The sequence below is a fragment of the Octopus bimaculoides genome, chromosome 1, assembly GCF_001194135.2.
Source record: "Octopus bimaculoides isolate UCB-OBI-ISO-001 chromosome 1, ASM119413v2, whole genome shotgun sequence".
NCBI lineage: Eukaryota > Metazoa > Mollusca > Cephalopoda > Octopoda > Octopodidae > Octopus > Octopus bimaculoides.
Genome location: NC_068981.1, coordinates 131,952,875 through 131,972,032, shown reverse-complemented (window position 1 = coordinate 131,972,032; position 19,158 = coordinate 131,952,875). Strand labels below are relative to the sequence as shown.

General features: G+C 37.6%; 1 protein-coding gene across 1 annotated transcript in view; it reads left to right on the top strand.

The window, feature by feature from the left end:
• The window catches only part of LOC106874673 (protein-associating with the carboxyl-terminal domain of ezrin), a 41,747-nt gene that overhangs the window by 11,648 nt on the left and 10,941 nt on the right, over positions 1-19,158 (top strand). The window contains exons 2-6 of the mRNA XM_014922470.2: positions 1,738-1,908; positions 2,091-2,190; positions 7,118-7,229; positions 12,313-12,390; positions 18,003-18,142. Of these exons, the coding sequence (XP_014777956.1) occupies positions 2,121-2,190; positions 7,118-7,229; positions 12,313-12,390; positions 18,003-18,142 (400 nt within the window). The 5' untranslated portion in view covers positions 1,738-1,908; positions 2,091-2,120. The remainder of the gene's footprint in view (positions 1-1,737; positions 1,909-2,090; positions 2,191-7,117; positions 7,230-12,312; positions 12,391-18,002; positions 18,143-19,158) is intronic.

Here is a 19,158-nt window from a genome sequence, read left to right as displayed (position 1 = left end):
TATTGCAGACCATAAGATCGGTTGCATCACAGAACTCCAGCAGTCTGGTTCCCTCCTCGTTGCGGGAACCGAAGCCATAGCCTCCATGTATGCCATGGAAGCCTCCAGCACGACGTCCGACATGACCGTTGAAGTCTCCAGCCACAAAGAGAAGGTCCCTGTCACTCGTCGACGAGGTAGTTTGCAAGAGGGTGTCATAGAATTGGTCTTTCAGACCATCTGGTAGCCCCGGTTGAGGTGCATAGGCTGAGATGATAGTAGCTAATCTATGATGAAGCACTAGTCTGATCTTAAGTACTCTGTCACTTACTCTAACGACCTCGATTACCTTATCCACCCATTTCTCCGCTAGAAGTATTCCTACGCCCCCGACCCCGTCAGTGTTCCGTTGAATAAAATCATAATTAACTGATCCTCCTGTGTTTTCCTTTACCCAAAGTCAGGAACTTTTCAGTTCTCCTTGTACACACACACACACATACACATGTATATATGCATGTAGAGATATATGTATGTATGTAGATATATGTGTATGTATGTATGTATGTAGATATATGTGTATGTATGTATGTATGTAGATATATGTGTATGTATGTATGTATGTAGATATATATGTATGAATGTATGTATGTAGATATAGCTATCTATGTACATATGTATGAATGTATGTAGATATGTATGTGTATATATGTATATGTCTATACACACAGAAACAAACACACACACACACATCTATATACATATTCATACTGATATGTAAATATATATATGCATACATATATATGGGAGACCTCAACATTGTTTCTATTCTTGCAGCAAAATAATACTTTCAACTAAAGATGCCATTATATTATATACTAGGGCACGCAATTCAAAAATATTTCTAATGTAAGATATGTGAGATAGCAGAGGAAAATAAGAGAATGAGATAACTAAGGATACAGTGATGTCACAAACTTTGCTTTGTATATTCTTCTCCATATCCCATTCACCCTCTTTCTCTTGCATGTCTATTTTAACTTGCATTTTTACTCAGTCTCTCACTTCTTAGAATCCTCTTTATTACTTTTTTCCTCTTTCTCTCTGTTTCTTTCATGTTTTCTCTTTCTTTTTATTAATTCTGTTATTTCTGCTCCTCTATTTTCTTTTCCTCTTTCTTTTCAATCATCTTTATGAGTACCAGCATCACCACTGTCACAACTACCTGTTATTTCTTTCTTTTTTAATTAATTGAGTTACTTTCCTGAGCATAAAACAAAAGTAGGTCAAAATATGTTGTTGGCATGACGTCGAGGGTTCCAGTTGATGCGATCAACGGAACAGCCTGCTCGTGAAATTAACGTGCAAGTGGCTGAGCACTCCACAGACACGTGTACCCTTAACGTAGTTCTCGGGGATATTCAGCGTGACCCAGTGTGACAAGGCTGGCCCTTTGAAATACAGGCACAACAGAAACAGGAAGTAAGAGTGAGAGAAAGTTGTGGTGAAAGAGTACAGCAGGGTTCGCCACCATCTCCTGCCGGAGCCTCGTGGAGCTTTAGGTGTTTTCGCTCAATAAACACTCACAACGCCCAGTCTGGGAATTGAAACCGCGAGTCCGCTGCCCTAACCACTGGGCCATTGCGCCTCCACAGGTCAAAATATACTATTGTATTAACCTACAGATTTAATTTATGAGAAACAGAACAATATCTCTAACAAAACTTTATAATGTATTATATATAATTATTTTTTAAGGTTGAAATCTCACATAACAATATTTGCCAGTCTTCAATTTTTGTGACAAAAGATGGTACCTGGAAACTGGGTGGATTTGAACATGCATGCCATTTTGAACAGCTGACGCCCAAGTTCTTGGAGAATTGTCGAGCTCTTCGTAGTCAAAGTGCAATCTCACCTGAGGAAAAGGTAATTTGTTTTCATTTCTTTCTTTGCAAGTCTAATTTACTCTTTTCCTTAATTTGTTGTATGAATCTAAAATATATATATATAAAGTATTATTTTAAAAATAAGAAGTTAAAAATAAATTTAGAAAAAACTCAAAAGCAAACAATTCCACTTAGATCTCCTTTGATCTTTGTCTCTTACAGGCTGATAATCTATGTATTAGTTCAAAAGCAATGCATGTATTGGATGCTTACTCTTTTGGGAAACTTGCTGAAGAATTCTTTGACCAACTCAAAGAATTAGGTTTGTATTCATCAGTTACTGACTCAACTTACAGATTATATAAAACACACACACACACACACACACACATATAATCTCCAGTAACATCTGTTATTTCATGGTAGTGAGTGTGGAATTTGCACTTATCATTTCTGCTGTGTAGTCTATTCTGTTTAATGTAATCAGTTCTTAATGGTTGCTCTTGAGCAACATAGATTAGTGCCTCTGTTCCCAGATTTAAATCACTCTTAGCTATACATTACCACTTTTTATCTTTGTTTTGTGTTCTACATCTCTATGGAATAGTCCATGCGTTCTTTTCTCTAGACACCTATTTTCAGTTTCATCCATCTTCAAATGCTTGTACTGTGTTTATCTTTGCAATCTTCAATTTTACACAAGCCATGCCTTCTTATTTCCAACAATAGTGTTTCTGTGGCATTTTTTATGTAGCCTGCTATGTTGTTTTCTTCTGCTATAATGCTGTGTTTGCACCCAAGCTGCCTTCTCTATTTCTTGGTACATACATTCTTCCTCCTCTTTTTCTTGATACATAAATTTTGTGTCACTCTTTGTATGAAATATCTTATATCTAGTCAACAGCTTTCTTATCTTTCTGTTTAAGCTGTTTGACTCTTCTACTGTCCATGCAATTATCCCTGCTCCATATCGAAGGAGTGAGACAATCCATTGTTGACATCTTCAATCTTATTCTGTTCCTTCAATTTTGATTTGATAACTAGTCTTAGTCTTTGCAAGTATTCCTCCTTAAATGTTTCATTTCCTCTTCCATTACTTTGTTCATTTTCAATATTCCCAATTACTTATAGCCCACCTCTTCTATTTGCTTCATAACTTCTCCTGATGGTATCACCAACCAATCCATGTGTTTAGTTTTGTCTTTGTTCAAGACTAATACACCACACTTTTTCAATCCAAACTGCATTCTGATGTGAGTACAAAAATGTATACACCTATGCACCCCGTATCAATGAGGGAACTGACCAGGGATTCATCCTTACTGTAAGGCTTGAGGTCATTCATGAACAGTAAGTGATCAACCTTTTGTTGGTGACCCTTTAATTCATACCTAGCCTTAGCTTTCCTCAAAACCATTGTTAGTAGTATCACGCACAATTCAAAAGTCAATAGTGACAGACAATCTCCTTGAAATATACTTCTCTTGATTTCTATTTTCCTTAAGCTTCTTCCATTTGCTGTCAGTTCTGTCTTCCACTTCTCCATAGTTTTTCCAAGAAACCGTTTGACATTTCATGCAATCCATATTCCATGATACAAGAATGTGTGGGATCATATTGTAGGCCATGTGGTAATCAATCTCTAAGTGCTATTTTGTCTATCAGAAGTTGATCCTTGGTACCTCTGCACATATGCTTGTACTCTTTCTGCTTATCTGGTAGAACACCATTTTCTTTAAGATGTACATTGTAGGTGACGAGCATAATATCAATCTGTAGTTATCTACTGCATTCCCTTTTGTAATGCCTTTCAAGTGTAAAACAGTTGTGCCCCTAGTCAGCCACTTTGGTGTCACTGGGCATTTAACTCAGCATGTAACAATGTGTTGAGTTGTTCTGCTATTTATGCATGACATTCACTAAATCTTTTGATCCAGTAGCCTTGAGCTACATCTGGTCCTGTGGATCCTTCCAATTACCGATCTTTTTTCTGACTTTCTTCACATCCCTGACTGAAATGTGTAGTTCTACCTGCTGTTGGCAAACTGTTGTAACCAGTTCTTGTAACCATTCAATATCCTTCTTGTACTCCTTATCTTTACTCCAAATGTCACTCCAAAATCTTTAACTTCTATTACTATCTAGTATCATCACTTCATCTGTACACTCCATTTCTTTCTTGGTAAAATCTCTTCCAGTCTACCCCGAATAATCTCTTTTACTGATATTTCTTTATTCTTTGGTCAAATCTTGCCATCTTTGCTTTCTTTGCAATATGATTTTGCTTGAGTTCTTCCATTACTACTTTTTGGTCTTTTCTTTCAATGCTTTATATTTTTGTTCATTTCTTAGCTCTCTCTTCTCTTTTCGGTCTAAAGCAGAAATGTCCTCCAAGAGTGTATCTATACTGACTTGTATTCTTTTCCACCTTGGTGGAAAATATCAGAGGAAGGTTAACAGGGAAAATAGCTTTTGTATGTGGAAGATGTCCAGGTACAATGAACATTGAAAATGTACAGAAAATAGGACTCCATCAACTGCCAGAGGGGTAAGCTAGATGTAGTAGCTTCTATTATCTAGGTGACCAAGTTAGTAGCAGAGATGGATGCTCTGTGAGTGTAGCTATCAGAATAAGAATAGGCTGAGCTAAGTTCAGAGAGCTCCAACCTTTGCGGGCAACAAAGGGCCTCTTTCTCAGAGTGAAAGGCTGATTGTATGATGCCTTTGTGCAAACAGCTATGCTACATGACAGTGAAACATGGGCTGTGACAGTCACGGACATGTGTAGGCTTGAAAGAAATGAAGCCAGTATACTTCGCTGGATGTGTAATGTCAGTGTGCATGCGCAACAGAGTGTAAACATCTTGAGAGAAAAGTTGGTCATAAGAGGCATCAGATGTGGAGTGCAGGAGAGACGACTGCGCTGGTATGGTCATGTGACATGTATGAATGAGGACAACTGTGTAAAGAAGTGCTGATCTCTGACTGTGGAGGGAACCTGTGGTAGAGGTAGACCCAGGAAGACATAGGATGAGGTGGTGAAGCATGATCTTTGAACCTTGGGCCTCACAGAGACAGTGACTAGTGACTGAGACCATTGGTGGTATGCTGTGCTTGAGAAGACCTGTCAAGTCAAGTGAAATTGTAGTCATGGTCGATGCTGGTGTCATGTAACTGGCACCCATACCTATGGAATGTAAAAAGCATCTTTTGAGCATTGAGCATCATGGAGGCAAAATGACCAATGCTGGTGGCACATGAAAAGCTCCTTTTGAGTGTTGGCCCTCATGGAGGCAATGACGAATCACTTAGACCCTTGGCATCATGTGCTTGAAAAGAAGACCCATCAAGCGAAGTAAAATTGCAGTCATGGCAGATACTGGCGTCACGCAAAGGCACCCATTACACTCTTGGAATGGTTGACCTTAGGAAGGACATCCAGCCATAGAAACCATGCCAAATCAGATTGGAGTCTGGTGCAGCCTTTCAACTTGCCAGCCCTGGTCAACGGATGTTAAATGATGATGATGATGATGTTCTTTTCTCTGGTCTCTTGTATTGTCTTTTTCTTGACACCTACACCCATATCTTGTGCCTCAACAACACTTGCTGACTTGATCAAATTATTTGTTTCTGTAATGTTTTTCTGCCTTGATGTATTTTAGAATTTCATTCACCTTTTTTGTTTCTTGGTTCAGCTTCCATCAGTCAACCTTTTTAAGGTTGCAAATAATGTTGCTATTGTCCTCCTGTAACCTTGCCTTTATTCTGTCATATATTGCCTTCTGTTCATGTCTTCATTAATTTCATATTCTTCCAGACCATCTACATGTCTCTCACTGGACAAACTATCACTGTCCTTTTCCAGTGGGTTACCAGAAATCTCACCCCTGTCCTCTACTTTTTCTCACAAAGATCTGTATTTTCCTCATTTTTTTCGCTGTTGTTTTCTAATACCTGTCTTTTGATAACTTCAAGCTCCACTTCTGGCAATCAGCAATTTTTTTTCTTATTGCTCTAGCTTCGTCACATAATTTCTGTTCAATGAGTTGAAACAAACCTCTTTCTGTTGTCTATGCATTTATTGCTGGTAGCTCTTAACAGGAGAACCATTTTTGTCTACAGGATTGCTCAGGTAGTAACACTCCATGACCACAATATTTACTTGTTTACTCCACCTTCACCATGTTTGCTGATCTATCACTGGGTTACAACCTACTGAAACCAGACCAGTTACTCCAAGCATGCTAGGCATGACACCTTCGCCATCGTAGATTCCAGTCCCATTAACACCATTGTTCTCAAAATTTTGATTTGTCATTGTCACTCATATAAAGTAACAATTTGTCAGGTTGTGCAACTACCAGTGTTTTTATCATGACACTATCCCTGTCGATCCATATACCTTCATCTAGAGAGGCTATCCCATGCCAGGTTTCAACTTGGTATTCCTTATCCTATTATTTTTATTACTATCGTTACTATTACCACCATTACCACTATTGTTATTACCATTATTATTGTTGTTGTTGTTGTTGTGGCTGTCTGTTCCAGTAACCTCTAAATTAATGGCAGAGCTTGAGGTGATGGGGTTGAAAGAAGTGTTGTAATTCAAAATTGTTAATTTTTCCAAACACTTTGCTTGATTTTTCATGTTGTTAGTTTGACTATATTCTCAGCGGTATATGCCCAAATGCTGTTGTTTTGTATATGGGCTTCACATTTACACATGTGATATTTCAACCACTAATTATACATGATAATTAGATATAATGCATAAAATAAGTGTTGCATTACCAGTTTTTTTCTAAGTAATCCATACACAAAGAGAGACAGTAAAGTTTCTGTACAGATAGAAAAAAACAACATTGACAATGACAGTTTTGTATAGTAAGACTGACTTTGTTGATACAATATAATGCCTATAATTTTCGTTTGAGTTTGCATTTAATATGTAATGGGCACTTTGTGCATGATGAGATGTGTATAATGTATATATATATATATATATATATATATATATATATATATATATATATATGAAGTGTACTTACTGCTTGATTTGGTCTGTGTCAGTAATTAGGTTATATTCTCGTTGGTTTACACCATCATGTTGTTTTGTACAGGGTTTTCATGTTTACACTGTTTATCTATCACAATTTCATGTGATAATCAAAAGTAATGTTTTAAAGTAAATGTAGTACCACTTTTTGTCCATTTATTATCATTATTATTATTTGTTTTCTTAGGAGATCTTTTTAAAACATTTGAATTGCGAATTCAAGATGAGTATCTCAGTCGAGACCCAAAACAAAGACCACCATTAAAATGTTTGTTGACTGATCGCCTTTTTAAATACGAGTGAGTCAGATATTTTCTTTGTTTCTTTATCAACTTGACTAGTCACTTGTGGGCAAATGCTAGAGAATTTTTGAAAGTTACAATCATCATTATCTTCAGTGTTTAATTAATTTTTTGTATTATGTATGTACCACATCTTCATTTTATCTATGTACCACATATGTATGTATCATATCTTCATTTTATCACCGATTCCTTGCATTTTTCAGCTTTCACTTCTCTATATCTTTTCTGGTGCTCCCGTAGTAAATTTCAACCTGTTGGCATTCAGATTACTCTGTCAAATGTAATGCTTATTTATTCACATTCTTGCAGCTTTGAGATTTGAGTGATATAACTGTTTATTTTTAGAATGACATTGTAGGGTAGATGTGTGAATGTGGATCTAGTTAGTTTCCATGTAAAACAGGAAGAATATTTTGGGCTGGTTATGGCTGGTTTAAATGCTAAAGGGTTAAACAAGAGCAAACATGGACTACTTCCATCAACTTGTGGATATGTTCCAGCCGGCATGGAAGCATGTTACATAATATCCCATTCTCTAAAAGACAAAATCTGTCTGATTCTGCTATCGATTTATTGCCCTCATTTTCAACATCTCAAGGATGACAGAGACACCTTAAGTCTCTTATCCTGTTCAATGACAACCAGTATGGTTTTCATATAGCTAAATTTACAAGATTCTTGTTATACTTTACCTTACACCATTGGTCTCTCTCAGCTTTTAAATCCTCTGCAAAAACAATGTTGTTGCCCTTGATATTGTCAAGGAGTGGTTCAAGCACTGCAGTGCCCTGTAAATTGCACTGATCAGTTATGTCTGGCTTAAGAATCTCCTATTAACCCTTTGTGGGCTGATGGGGTTGGAATTACACAAAAGGCCATTGGGTCCCCTTTTATTTTTGCACTATCCATAAAGTGATATTTGTTTAATCTTGTATATATGTGTGAGTGCATGATACAGAACAAGAAATTTAGTACTTTTTCTTTTTATAGTTTTATAAACTATACACATAGCACTAAATATAAAATAAAACAAAAAGAATAAAAGAAAAAATGTATATAGATTCATACCAGAACAAATACAAAGAAAATTGACTTACAGTTCATCAGAGTATCTGAAAAAAGAATAGGAAAAAATAATTTTACAGAAGGCTAATGGGATCCAGTTGCACCCCAGTGACTATATTTTATGCTATAGCATCCATATGACTGAAAATTTTTAACTCAAAATTTGTATGTGCATATATAAACTATTAACAACAAAGTCATGATATATATAAAATCATTTAAATAAAAAATGTAAAAGTTGCATAACTTTTAAAATTTGCTGGGGTCCCAAGGGACCCCACCAGCACACAAAGGATTAATGGAAATCAATAAATTTCTCACTTATTGATTTCCATCTGTCTCTTTATGTCCTCAATTGGAAGTTTTGTACCAAATCGTATAATTGCAGCATGTACTGACATGGTTCTTTCTGTCATTCTGGTCTACCTTCCTCACTGTTCAGTATTATCTCCCACACTCTTCTTTCTGTACATTAATGATTTACTTGCTGCCCTTATGAGCACAAGTGTCCTAAACACAGCATTCCAGACTGCAGTGTGTTCATTAACAGTGTCCTTGAAAACATCCTGTAATTGGTAATGTCAACTGCACATATATTTGGAAAACAGTCTTGTGCCACACCATCTATACATTTACTTAACCAATACAAAACTAAACCTTCAAAGTTGCTGCAAATGCTAGATGTTGCTGAATAGTTTTCTTCTTCAGATCAGAAAACATTTCAGATTTGCTCAGTTATTATCAAAAGTCAAATGTGATTCATATTTGGAATATAGATCTATATTTAGAATAGAATTTTTCTACACACTTAAGCATTCCAGGCCACATTCAAAAGAAGACCAACTGACTGATTGTCAGAGATTCATTAATCTACATGCCACAATCAGTAGCTCACTGACTCACTATTACATCTTTTTGCCTCTTAGCATTTGGCCATTATTTATTTTGGCCCCTCCAAATTATATATCCCTTCTCTAAGGTTCCCCCAATACACTTGTTCTTATTTCTTTGCCTTTTGATTATCATTCCTTCCCTGAATTATAATTCTTTCTTGTCTACATATTTAGACTGGTGCAACTGCATTGATCTCATCAGTCTAGATAAGGTTGCAAAGGTTATGATCATTACTCCACTTCCTTCAATTATTACCACATTCACCTTTGCAATGAATGTCTTTGATGCTAAACCGCTTTCTTAATTCACTTACACTCAGCCACTCATCACTTCAGTTAATAGAATATAACTAAATTTAGCTATTTAGCTACTTACTTACAGTAGAGTCATTATAATCATTAAGTATCAAAGTCTTTCATCTACACTTTGTTTATTCATCAAAACCCTGTTTGTACATCTACAACCTGTTCACTGATTAGTCTCAGTAAACAAGATCTTAAATGTACAATGAAGGTTTTGACACCAAAGAATATGAGTTGACTCGTCTCTCTGTATTGAGTCACTCCATCAATAAAAGTTGTTATTTTCAAACTAGCTTTAAAATAATAACTTAACTTAGCATTTAGATAGTTAAGAATATATATTATCTATATAAAAAAAATTAATAAAGTAAAAGTGTAAGGGCAGTTTTAATAGCTATAATGGTTCTGCCATGCTGCTTTTGTTTTAATCCCAACATCAATCCCACATCAATTCACTTGTTAGAAAAGTGCAATGCAGGAATTTATATTTATTTTTACATCTATTTCCCCCACTCCCCCACCTTCTTGAATCTTGTCAATAGATTCTGAGACCTAAATGCAAGGCCTCTGCCAGGGGTGTAGCCAGCCCACTTATGCGTACCTTTCCTTCATTGGACACTGGGCCCTGCTTGCGAGGACCTGTTGAGGCAAGTGATATCGAAATCGGACTAAATTCGATGACTGGCACCCATGCCAACGTCGTCTACTTCATTGGACATGGGGCTCAGCTTGTGAAGACCTGTTGGGGCAAGCGAAAGTGAAATCGTGATGGCACCTGTGCCCAGCATTGCCTTTCTGGCGCTTGTGCCCAGCGTTGCCTTTCTGGCGCTTGTGCCCATGACACGTGAAAAGTTCGTTGCCAGTACCGCTGGACTGGCTCTTGTGCGGGTGGCATGTAGAATGCACCATTTTGAGCGTGGCCATTGCCAGTACCGCCTGACTGGCCTTCGTGCCGGTGACACGTAAAAGCACTCACTACACTCTCGGAGTGGTTGGCATTAGGAAGGGCATCCAGCTGTAGAAACTCTGCCAAATCAGATTGGAGCCTGGTGTATCCATCTGGTTCACCAGTCCTCAGTCAAATCGTCCAACCCATGCTAGCATGGAAAGCGGACATTAAACGATGATGATGATGATTTTATTGAAATCTTAAAGGATGTTATGGTATAATTTTGATTTAGTCATTTTCAAAATTTGATGAAATAGTTGGAATTTGAAATATGGACAAGAATTATGCTGAAATAAAAGATTAAATCTCTTAGTTGTAGTGTGTGTTTGAAAGCTTATGCTAGTGTCATGTTTCAATATACATGCTTTAAAAAAAGCTACTGCCAGTGATGGACAGACGTCTACCCAGCTATATACATATATGAGGTCTGATCAATAAGTTTCTGGACTGTTGCCATAGTAACGAAACTAAAGCATGAAGAGTGAAGCTGTATGCAAAGATTGGCCTTGAATTCTGCTGTGCATGCGCACTAAGTTTTAACATTGTAGCTCACTCCTGCTGTTTACAGCAGTGCTTGGAAGGAAGGTGTGTAGCATGTGGTCATCACATTAACCATGACAGAGAAAGTTGCCATGGCGACACCTGCTCAGAAGCCTGTGCAAAGTTGCAGAAAATGTATCGAGAGGAGTGTATAAACTGCACACAAGTGTATGAGTAGTTCAGACATTTCCAAGACAGCTGAAAAAATATCAATATTGACGAATGTTCTGAGAGACCAGCAGAACTGAGAAAAACATCGAATCACCATTCGTGAGTTATTAGAGGATGTGCAGATTAGTTACGGTTCAGTTCAGTCCATTATCATTGAAGATTTCGGTATGAGACGTGTGTCTGCCAAGTTTGTGCCAAAGACGTTCGAGTTTCAGTTGCTCAAGATCTCCTTGATTGTGTCGAGAATGATGAAAACTTTTTGAAAACTTTGTGTCCACCTCTGAGCAGGTATCACCAAGCTTTTGGCAAAATTTGATGCAGATTCTCTGCTCAACTTTCTCTGTCATCACACGGTACACACCTTTCTCCCAAGCACTGTTGTAAACAGCAGAAGTGAGCTAGAACATTAAAACTTAGTGCACATGCACAGCAGAGTTCAAGGCCAATCTGTGCCAAGCAGCTTCACTCTGCATGCTTTAGCTTCATTACTATGCTTACAGTCCGGATACTTATTGATCAGACCACATACAAACACATTGTCTCGCTCTCTCTCTCTCTCTCTCACTCTCACTCACATTCTCTCTCTCTCTCACTCTCACACACATTCTCTCTCAATCTCACAACCATTCTGTCTGTCTGTCTCTCTCTCTCTCACACACACCCTCTCTCTGTGTGATGAAATTTTGGAGTGTGTAAATTTTGGATGACTATCATCATCATCATCATCATCATCGTTTAACGTCCGCTTTCCATGCTAGCATGGGTTGGACGATTTGACTGAGGATTGGTGAAACCGGATGGCAACACCAGGCTCCAATCTAAATTTGGCAGAGTTTCTAATATTTAGTATAGGTTGTTGAGGTTTGTATGTTTAGGCAAAGCATTTAATTTTACATGCTTCATTTCACCTTATTATTGAGAATATGTAAGTCATTTAAGAGAGGCTGATATCCTTTTCAAAGCGGTGATTTATCTCATCCCTTTAACATTACAGAATCTAGAACTAGGTACTGGTTGTATGAACTGCTATTGTTAGTTAAGTCAGTTAAATTCAAGAATTTTTTTTTTTAAATGTGTGGTGGTAGATGTAAAAAAATGAGTGAGAGAAAGGACATATTAACTTGCATTAATTTTATTTAATTTTTTTTTCTTTCAGAAACCATTTTCTTGAAGTTAAGCTTTTCCTCAAAAACATCACATTAAAATCTAGCAAAGAGAAAACAGATTTCTTCAGGTGTGTCCCAGTTTATTTCTTTAACTTAGAGAAATTCCTTTCAGCGATACATATTATTATACCAAAAGAGAAAGAAAGACAAACACTTTTGCATTGTTTTACTGCTTTCAGATGTCAACATTTTAGCAAATGTTAAGGTGGTAAGCTGACAGAATCGTTAGCACACTGGGCAAAATGCTTAGCAGCATTTTGGCTGTCTTTGCGTTCTGAGTTCAAATTCCATTAAGATCAACTTTGCTTTTCATCCTTTTGAGGTCGATAAAATAGGTACCAGTTGAGCACTGGGGTCAATGTAATCGACTTACCCCTTCTCCTGAAATTGCTGGCCTTGTGCCAAAATTTGAAACTAATATTTTAGCAAATGCTATCTTAGTTTTCTTCTTACATTTACATACGTGGAGGCGCAATGGCCCAGTGGTTGGGGCAGCGGACTCGCGGTCATAGGATCGCGGTTTCGATTCCCAGACCGGGCGTTGTGAGTATTTATTGAGCAAAAGCACCTAAAGCTCCACGAGGCTTTGGCAGGGGATGGTGGCGAACCCTGCTGTACTCTTTCACCACAACTTTCTCTCACTCTTACTTCCTATTCCTGTTGTGCCTGTAATTCAAAGGGTCAGCCTTGTCACACTGTGTCACGCTGAATATCTCCGAGAACTACGTTAAGGGTACACATGTCTGTGGAGTGCTCAGCCATTTGCACGTTAATTTCACGAGCAGGCTGTTCCGTTGATCAGATCAACTGGAACCCTCGACGTCGTAAGCAACAGAGTGCCAACAACAAAACATTTACATACTCTTGTAAAAGAAGACTGGAAATAGATATGATAATGATAAAGAAAATGCAAGCATACAAGATTGTAGATTTCACTATATTATATGGTATCAAAATAAAAGAAATAGAAAAGATTAAAAAGTATCATGAATTAATCAGAGATCTGGATTAAGAAATATGAACCTAAGTCTTTCTTGGTAGTGCAACAACACTATTTCAGAGACAAGGAAACATTGGAATCAAGTTTTGGATAGCAAGGTTCCAATCAACTGTTATCCTCTGTTCTTCAATAATCTTTTGCAAAATTCTTGAGAGTTGTGACATGTCACTAAATCTCAAGATATTAATCTGTTGACATCATCATCATCATCATCGTTTAACGTCTGCTTTCCATGCTAGCATGGGTTGGACAATTTGACTGAGGACTGGTGAACCAGATGGCTACACCAGGCTCCAATCTGATTTGGCAGAGTTTCTACAGCTGGATGCCCTTTCTAACGCCAACCACTCCGAGAGTGTAGAGGGTGCTTTTACGTGCCACCAACACATAACCACTATGGAAATCACCATCATTGTCCCCTTCTGCTCTCGATTCTTGGTTGTCTTTTCCTTCCTCTCCAAGGCCTTGGTTTGAATTGTCATTGATGCTTCTGTAACTTTGCCTCTTTTTTTTAGGTGAGATTGTTGGCCCCTACACAGACCCATTTTTACCTCTGGGAAGAGGTGGTCCATATTAGTCTGACCATTATCTTTTGACCTGTCCTGCATGGGAGGCCCTACCAGGACCTTGCGCTCCACTGGCATAGCTCTCAGGGTTGTTAAGACACACAAGGCACTTCACTGCAACAAGGATTGAACCTTGTGGTGGAAGTGAGTGTGATGGATACCAGTAAAGACTCATCCATAAGACACATTGGTTGTTAACAGCATGGAAGGGTAATGTTAGCTGGCAAAGGGAGAGCACGAGTGTTGGATAGTCAAGATGACTGTAATATGAATGATGGATGTCAATAAAAGTGTAATTTGAGGGAGTGATAGTTTGCAGTGCAGAAGAGTAAATATAGGGGTGTATTTGATACCAACAAACGTGGTGCAGACCTTCATTATACTGAATTGTAATGGGAGGGAGAGAAGGATAGAGATTGATGAATAGTAGTAGGGAAGGATTGACAGAATGGTGTTATTCTTCATTACATGATTGGAATGGTACAGTGAATAAGATGGAGGTGAGAGGCAGTTGAGAGATAAGATATAAAACAGAAAAAAAAACAACAGTAGAGATGGGCAGGTGGGCAGGTACAAAATGTACACCAAGTTTACAAAAGGAAGTATTACAGGGTTGGCCAAAATTCACCTAACAGTAAATCAAAACTATTTAATTCCAAGATTTATTTATGTTTAAGAACTGAATGAATTTAATAAAAGCTTCTAAATATGAAACATCAGGAAAATTGTTCAAACTGAAGTCCTTGAGCAACACATTTTTCCATTCGTGTCAATACAGAATTACAGATAGTATTTATGGAATTTTGACTTACTGTTGGGTGACTCTTGGCTAACCCTGTATTGTTAATATTATATTTAATATCAACACACACAAAAAGTAAGTGGGAGATAGTCAATTAAATTGATCCAGAATATTACTGGTCGTCATCGTTGTTGTTTAACGTCCGCTTTCCATGCTAGCATGGGTTGGACGATTTGACTGAGGACTGGTGAAACCAGATGGCTATACCAGGCTCCAATCTGATTTGGCAGAGTTTCTACAGCTGGATGCCCTTCCTAATACCAATCACTCAGAGAGTGTAGTGGGTGCTTTTTACGTGCCACCGGCACGAAGGCCAGTCAGGCGCTACTGACAATGGCCACGCCCAAAATGGTGTATTTTATGTGCCACCCGCACAAGAGCCAGTCCAGGGGCACTGGCAACAATCTTGCTCGAAAGTCCTTACACATGCCGCGGGCACAAGTGCCAGACTGGTACTTATTTTAATTTCATCTAGAATGATGAAGGGCATGTTTAATACCAGCAGGATTTGAACTCAGAACATAAAAGAATGTGAATATGTTGCTAAATATTTTTTCTAACACTTTGTCATTTCTGCAACTCTGCTGGTCTTGCTACTCCATTACCCTTAGCCTTTTTAGCATTCAGATTACTTTGCCAAATATAAGGTTCATTTATTCATATCATTTTGAATTAATCCTGCATTATCTCATAGCTTCAAGATTTCAATGATGTGATTATATATGTTTGGAATAGCATTGCTGCATAGATGTGAGAATCCAGTTCTAGCCTGTTTGAACATAAAACTAGTAGTACATTTGGGCTGGATATGGCTGGTTTAAATGCTAAAGAGCTAATAGTAATTCTACTTCTACTATTGATAATTACTTTGAATTTGGGCACAAGGCCAGCAGTTTTTGAAGGGAGGGTGGAATTAGACAATACTATTGACTCTAGTACTTGACTGGAACTTTATTTTATTGCACCATGGAGGGATAAAAAGCAAAATTAACAGGATTTGAATTTACTATAACTTTTAATAATAATAATCCTTTCTACTTAAAGCACAAGGCCTGAAATTTTGGGGAGGGTGATAGTCAATTATATTGACCCCAGTGCATAACTGGTATTTATTTCATTGACCCTGAAAGGACGAAAGGCAAAGTCGACCTCAGTGCAATTTGAACTCAGAACGTAAGGATGGACAAAAGGCTGCTGAGTATCTTGCCACCTTAATAATAATGATGACAATGTTTCTCTAAAATGTTTCAAAATACAAAGACCTGGAAATAGAGGTAACTCGAATGTGGAGTCTAAAAACAAACAATTCCTATCACAGTAGGTGCATTAGGTATGATAAAAAATATTCAGACAAATACATTAAAAAAACACCAGGACTAACAAATATATATAACTTACAGAAAATAGCACTACTAGGCACCGCACACATCCTACGTAAAATACTTTCAATACAGTAAAATAAGAGCATCACAACAAATTACAGCACATACCAATGTGTTGAGAGGAATTCTTTGGGGTTTGAATAATTCACCTATGGAAACATGGGTGTTTTGCCCAACATTCTTAAACAAACCTTATTCAGGGACCTTTTGAGCGGGATGCACTACTTGACCTAAAGAAAATTCTAACTTTGCCCCACCTGCGAGGTCATGCACTGTTTATTATGATATGAGATCACCATGTTGCACACATATGGTTGTGATGCATGTGCCTGGTGTACCCTTATCAGATGGGTAGTCATGATGGGTATAAGGGCTTCGTATATTTTACCCCAGTGTCACTTTGATGGCATGCACTGCTCTCTCACTCAATAATAATAATAATATTTTAAAAGGATTGACGTAACTCTTTACAAAGGTAACCAGTCAAGATGAAGAGCGCGATTTGATTGTAAGAGGTATTTTATTGGTTGAACGTTATTTCAACAGTAAGCCTGTCTTTGTCGAGTTCAGAATAAGAAGTGATAAAAATTCAAAATTATAGAAATTTAAATTTAAAGTACGAACAAGAGAAACCAGCATCCACATGTTGATGGAATGACATCATCAGTTTTTAAGTTTCAATTTTATAACAGGTGAAAAGAAAAAGACAGAAAGAAAGAAGAAAGAAAAAAGAAGAATATTTAATCAAACAGTTTTGTATAAATTTGATGATATTCATTCCGCCAGAGCATGATGTTAATAACCTGCAAACATATTTCTCATGCATTTTGAGAAGTGAAAATGAAAGAGATTGAGAAAATTTTTTGAGAATATGCACTTTCAAGTCTTTTCCAAAATTGCAGCTGTTTGAAGCAAAATGCTCAGAAGGTTCTTTCAAACTACTGTTATTGTACCTGACATCATATCTGTGCCCATTAAATCTTGTTTAATTGTTCTGTTTTACAACCAACATAAATCAAGTTGTATTTCGTGCATTCTGCTGCGTACACCAAATGGGAATCTCTACATGTCCCACCATCTGTATAATATATATATATATATATATATATATATATACATGCAAAAGTCTTATGAGTGGATTTTGTACATGGAAACTGAAAGAAGACTGTGTATATTTGTGTATGTGTGTGTGTGTCTGTGTTTGTACCCCCACCATTGCTTGACAACAGATGTTGCTGTGTTTATATTCCCATAACTTAGTGGTTTGACAAAAGACACTAATAGAATAAGTACTAGGCCTACAAAGAATAAATCCTGTGGTCGATTTGTTCAACCAACGGTATTGCTCCAACATGGCCACAATCACATGACTGAAACAAGTAAAACAATAAAAAAACTATGCCATTTTAATCCTGAGCAAGGCTAGGTATCTCTGCTAGTACACACACACACATACACACACACACACATATATATATACATGTACAAACATATATAAATACATATTGACAGTAATTGAAATTGAATGCATATAATAGTGAAAGTATTATGTCATATTACAATAGATGTTATGGTTTCACTTTTGACATGTAATACTGAAACTGTAAGAGATAAGAGATTGCTCTGGGCTCACATTAGGCACGAATTTGAAATTTTTTTTGGCTCATGACACTCCATGGACCCTAAGTAAGGCATGTGTAAAATTTGAATGAAATTGGTTGGGTAGTTCTTGAGTTTTAATGATGCACACATACAGACACACACACACACACACACACACACACACACACACACACACACACACACACACACACACACATTCTCAGTTTTAAATATATAGATAATCCTTTCTGTTATAGGCAGAAGGCTTGAAATTTGGTGAGGAGGCTGCTGCTGCTTTGTTTGCTTATCTATTTGTTTATTTTTGCAGCCAAGTTGTTTCAATGCTGCAGGAATATTCTGAAGAACTGGTTGGGAGTCAATTGATTCATTTATTGCTTTCTCGATTTGTTGTCTTGAACAAAGATGCTGAAGAGTTCTTGCTTCCAAGTCTTCTTATTCCTCAACAAGGTTTGTGCTATATCAACCATACTTTTTCTTTGATTACATTTTTTTTTATTCCAGTGAAGTAACACTTTAGCTGAATTGTATTTTATGGTGTGTTGGTGTGGTAATAAGCTTGCTTTCCAACTACATGCTTTTTAGGTTCAGTCCCACTGCATGACACTTTGGGAAAATGTCTCCTACTATAGTCCTGGGACAACCAAATTCTTATGAGTGAATTTGGTAATCAGGAACAGAAAGAAACCTGTTTGTGTGTGTTTGTATCATCATCATCATCATCATCATAATCATAATTTAACATCTGTTTTCTATGCTGGCATGGGTTGGATAGTTTGACAGGAGCTGACCAGCTGAAGGACTGTTCAGGCTCCCTGTCTGCATGGTTTCCATGGCTAGATGCCCTTCCTAATGCCAACCACTTTACAGAATATACTGGGTGTTTTTACACAACACTGGCATGGGTGCTTTTTATGTGGCACCAGCGCCTACGAGCCCACAAGATTAGGGATGCTCAGCTAGAGAGGGTTGCAGCGGACGAGCCTGTATTCATAGATAATCACATTTTTACTTAGCTTGATGTGTCTTTTCAAGCACAACAAACCACCAGGATACTCACCCTTCCACAGGAATGTATCATTATCTTTTGTTGTAAGCATATTACTCTGTTTAATGTGTCCACATACCACAATTAAATGCTTAGCAACAGGAAATTCTCATCATCATCGTTTAATGTCTGCTTTCCATGCTAGCATGGGTTGGACAATTTGACTGAGGACTGGCAAGCCAGAAGGCTGCACCAGGCTCCAATCTGATTTGGCAGAGTTTCTACAGCTGGATGCCCTTCCTAACACCAACCACTTCGAGAGTGTAGTGGGTGCTTTTATGAGTCACCGGTACGAAGGCCAGTTAGGCGGTACTGGCAACGGCCACGCTCAAAATGGTGTATTTTATGTGCCACCCACACAAGAGCCAGTCCAGGGGCACTGGCAATGATCTCGCTCGAAAGTCCTTACACATGCTAC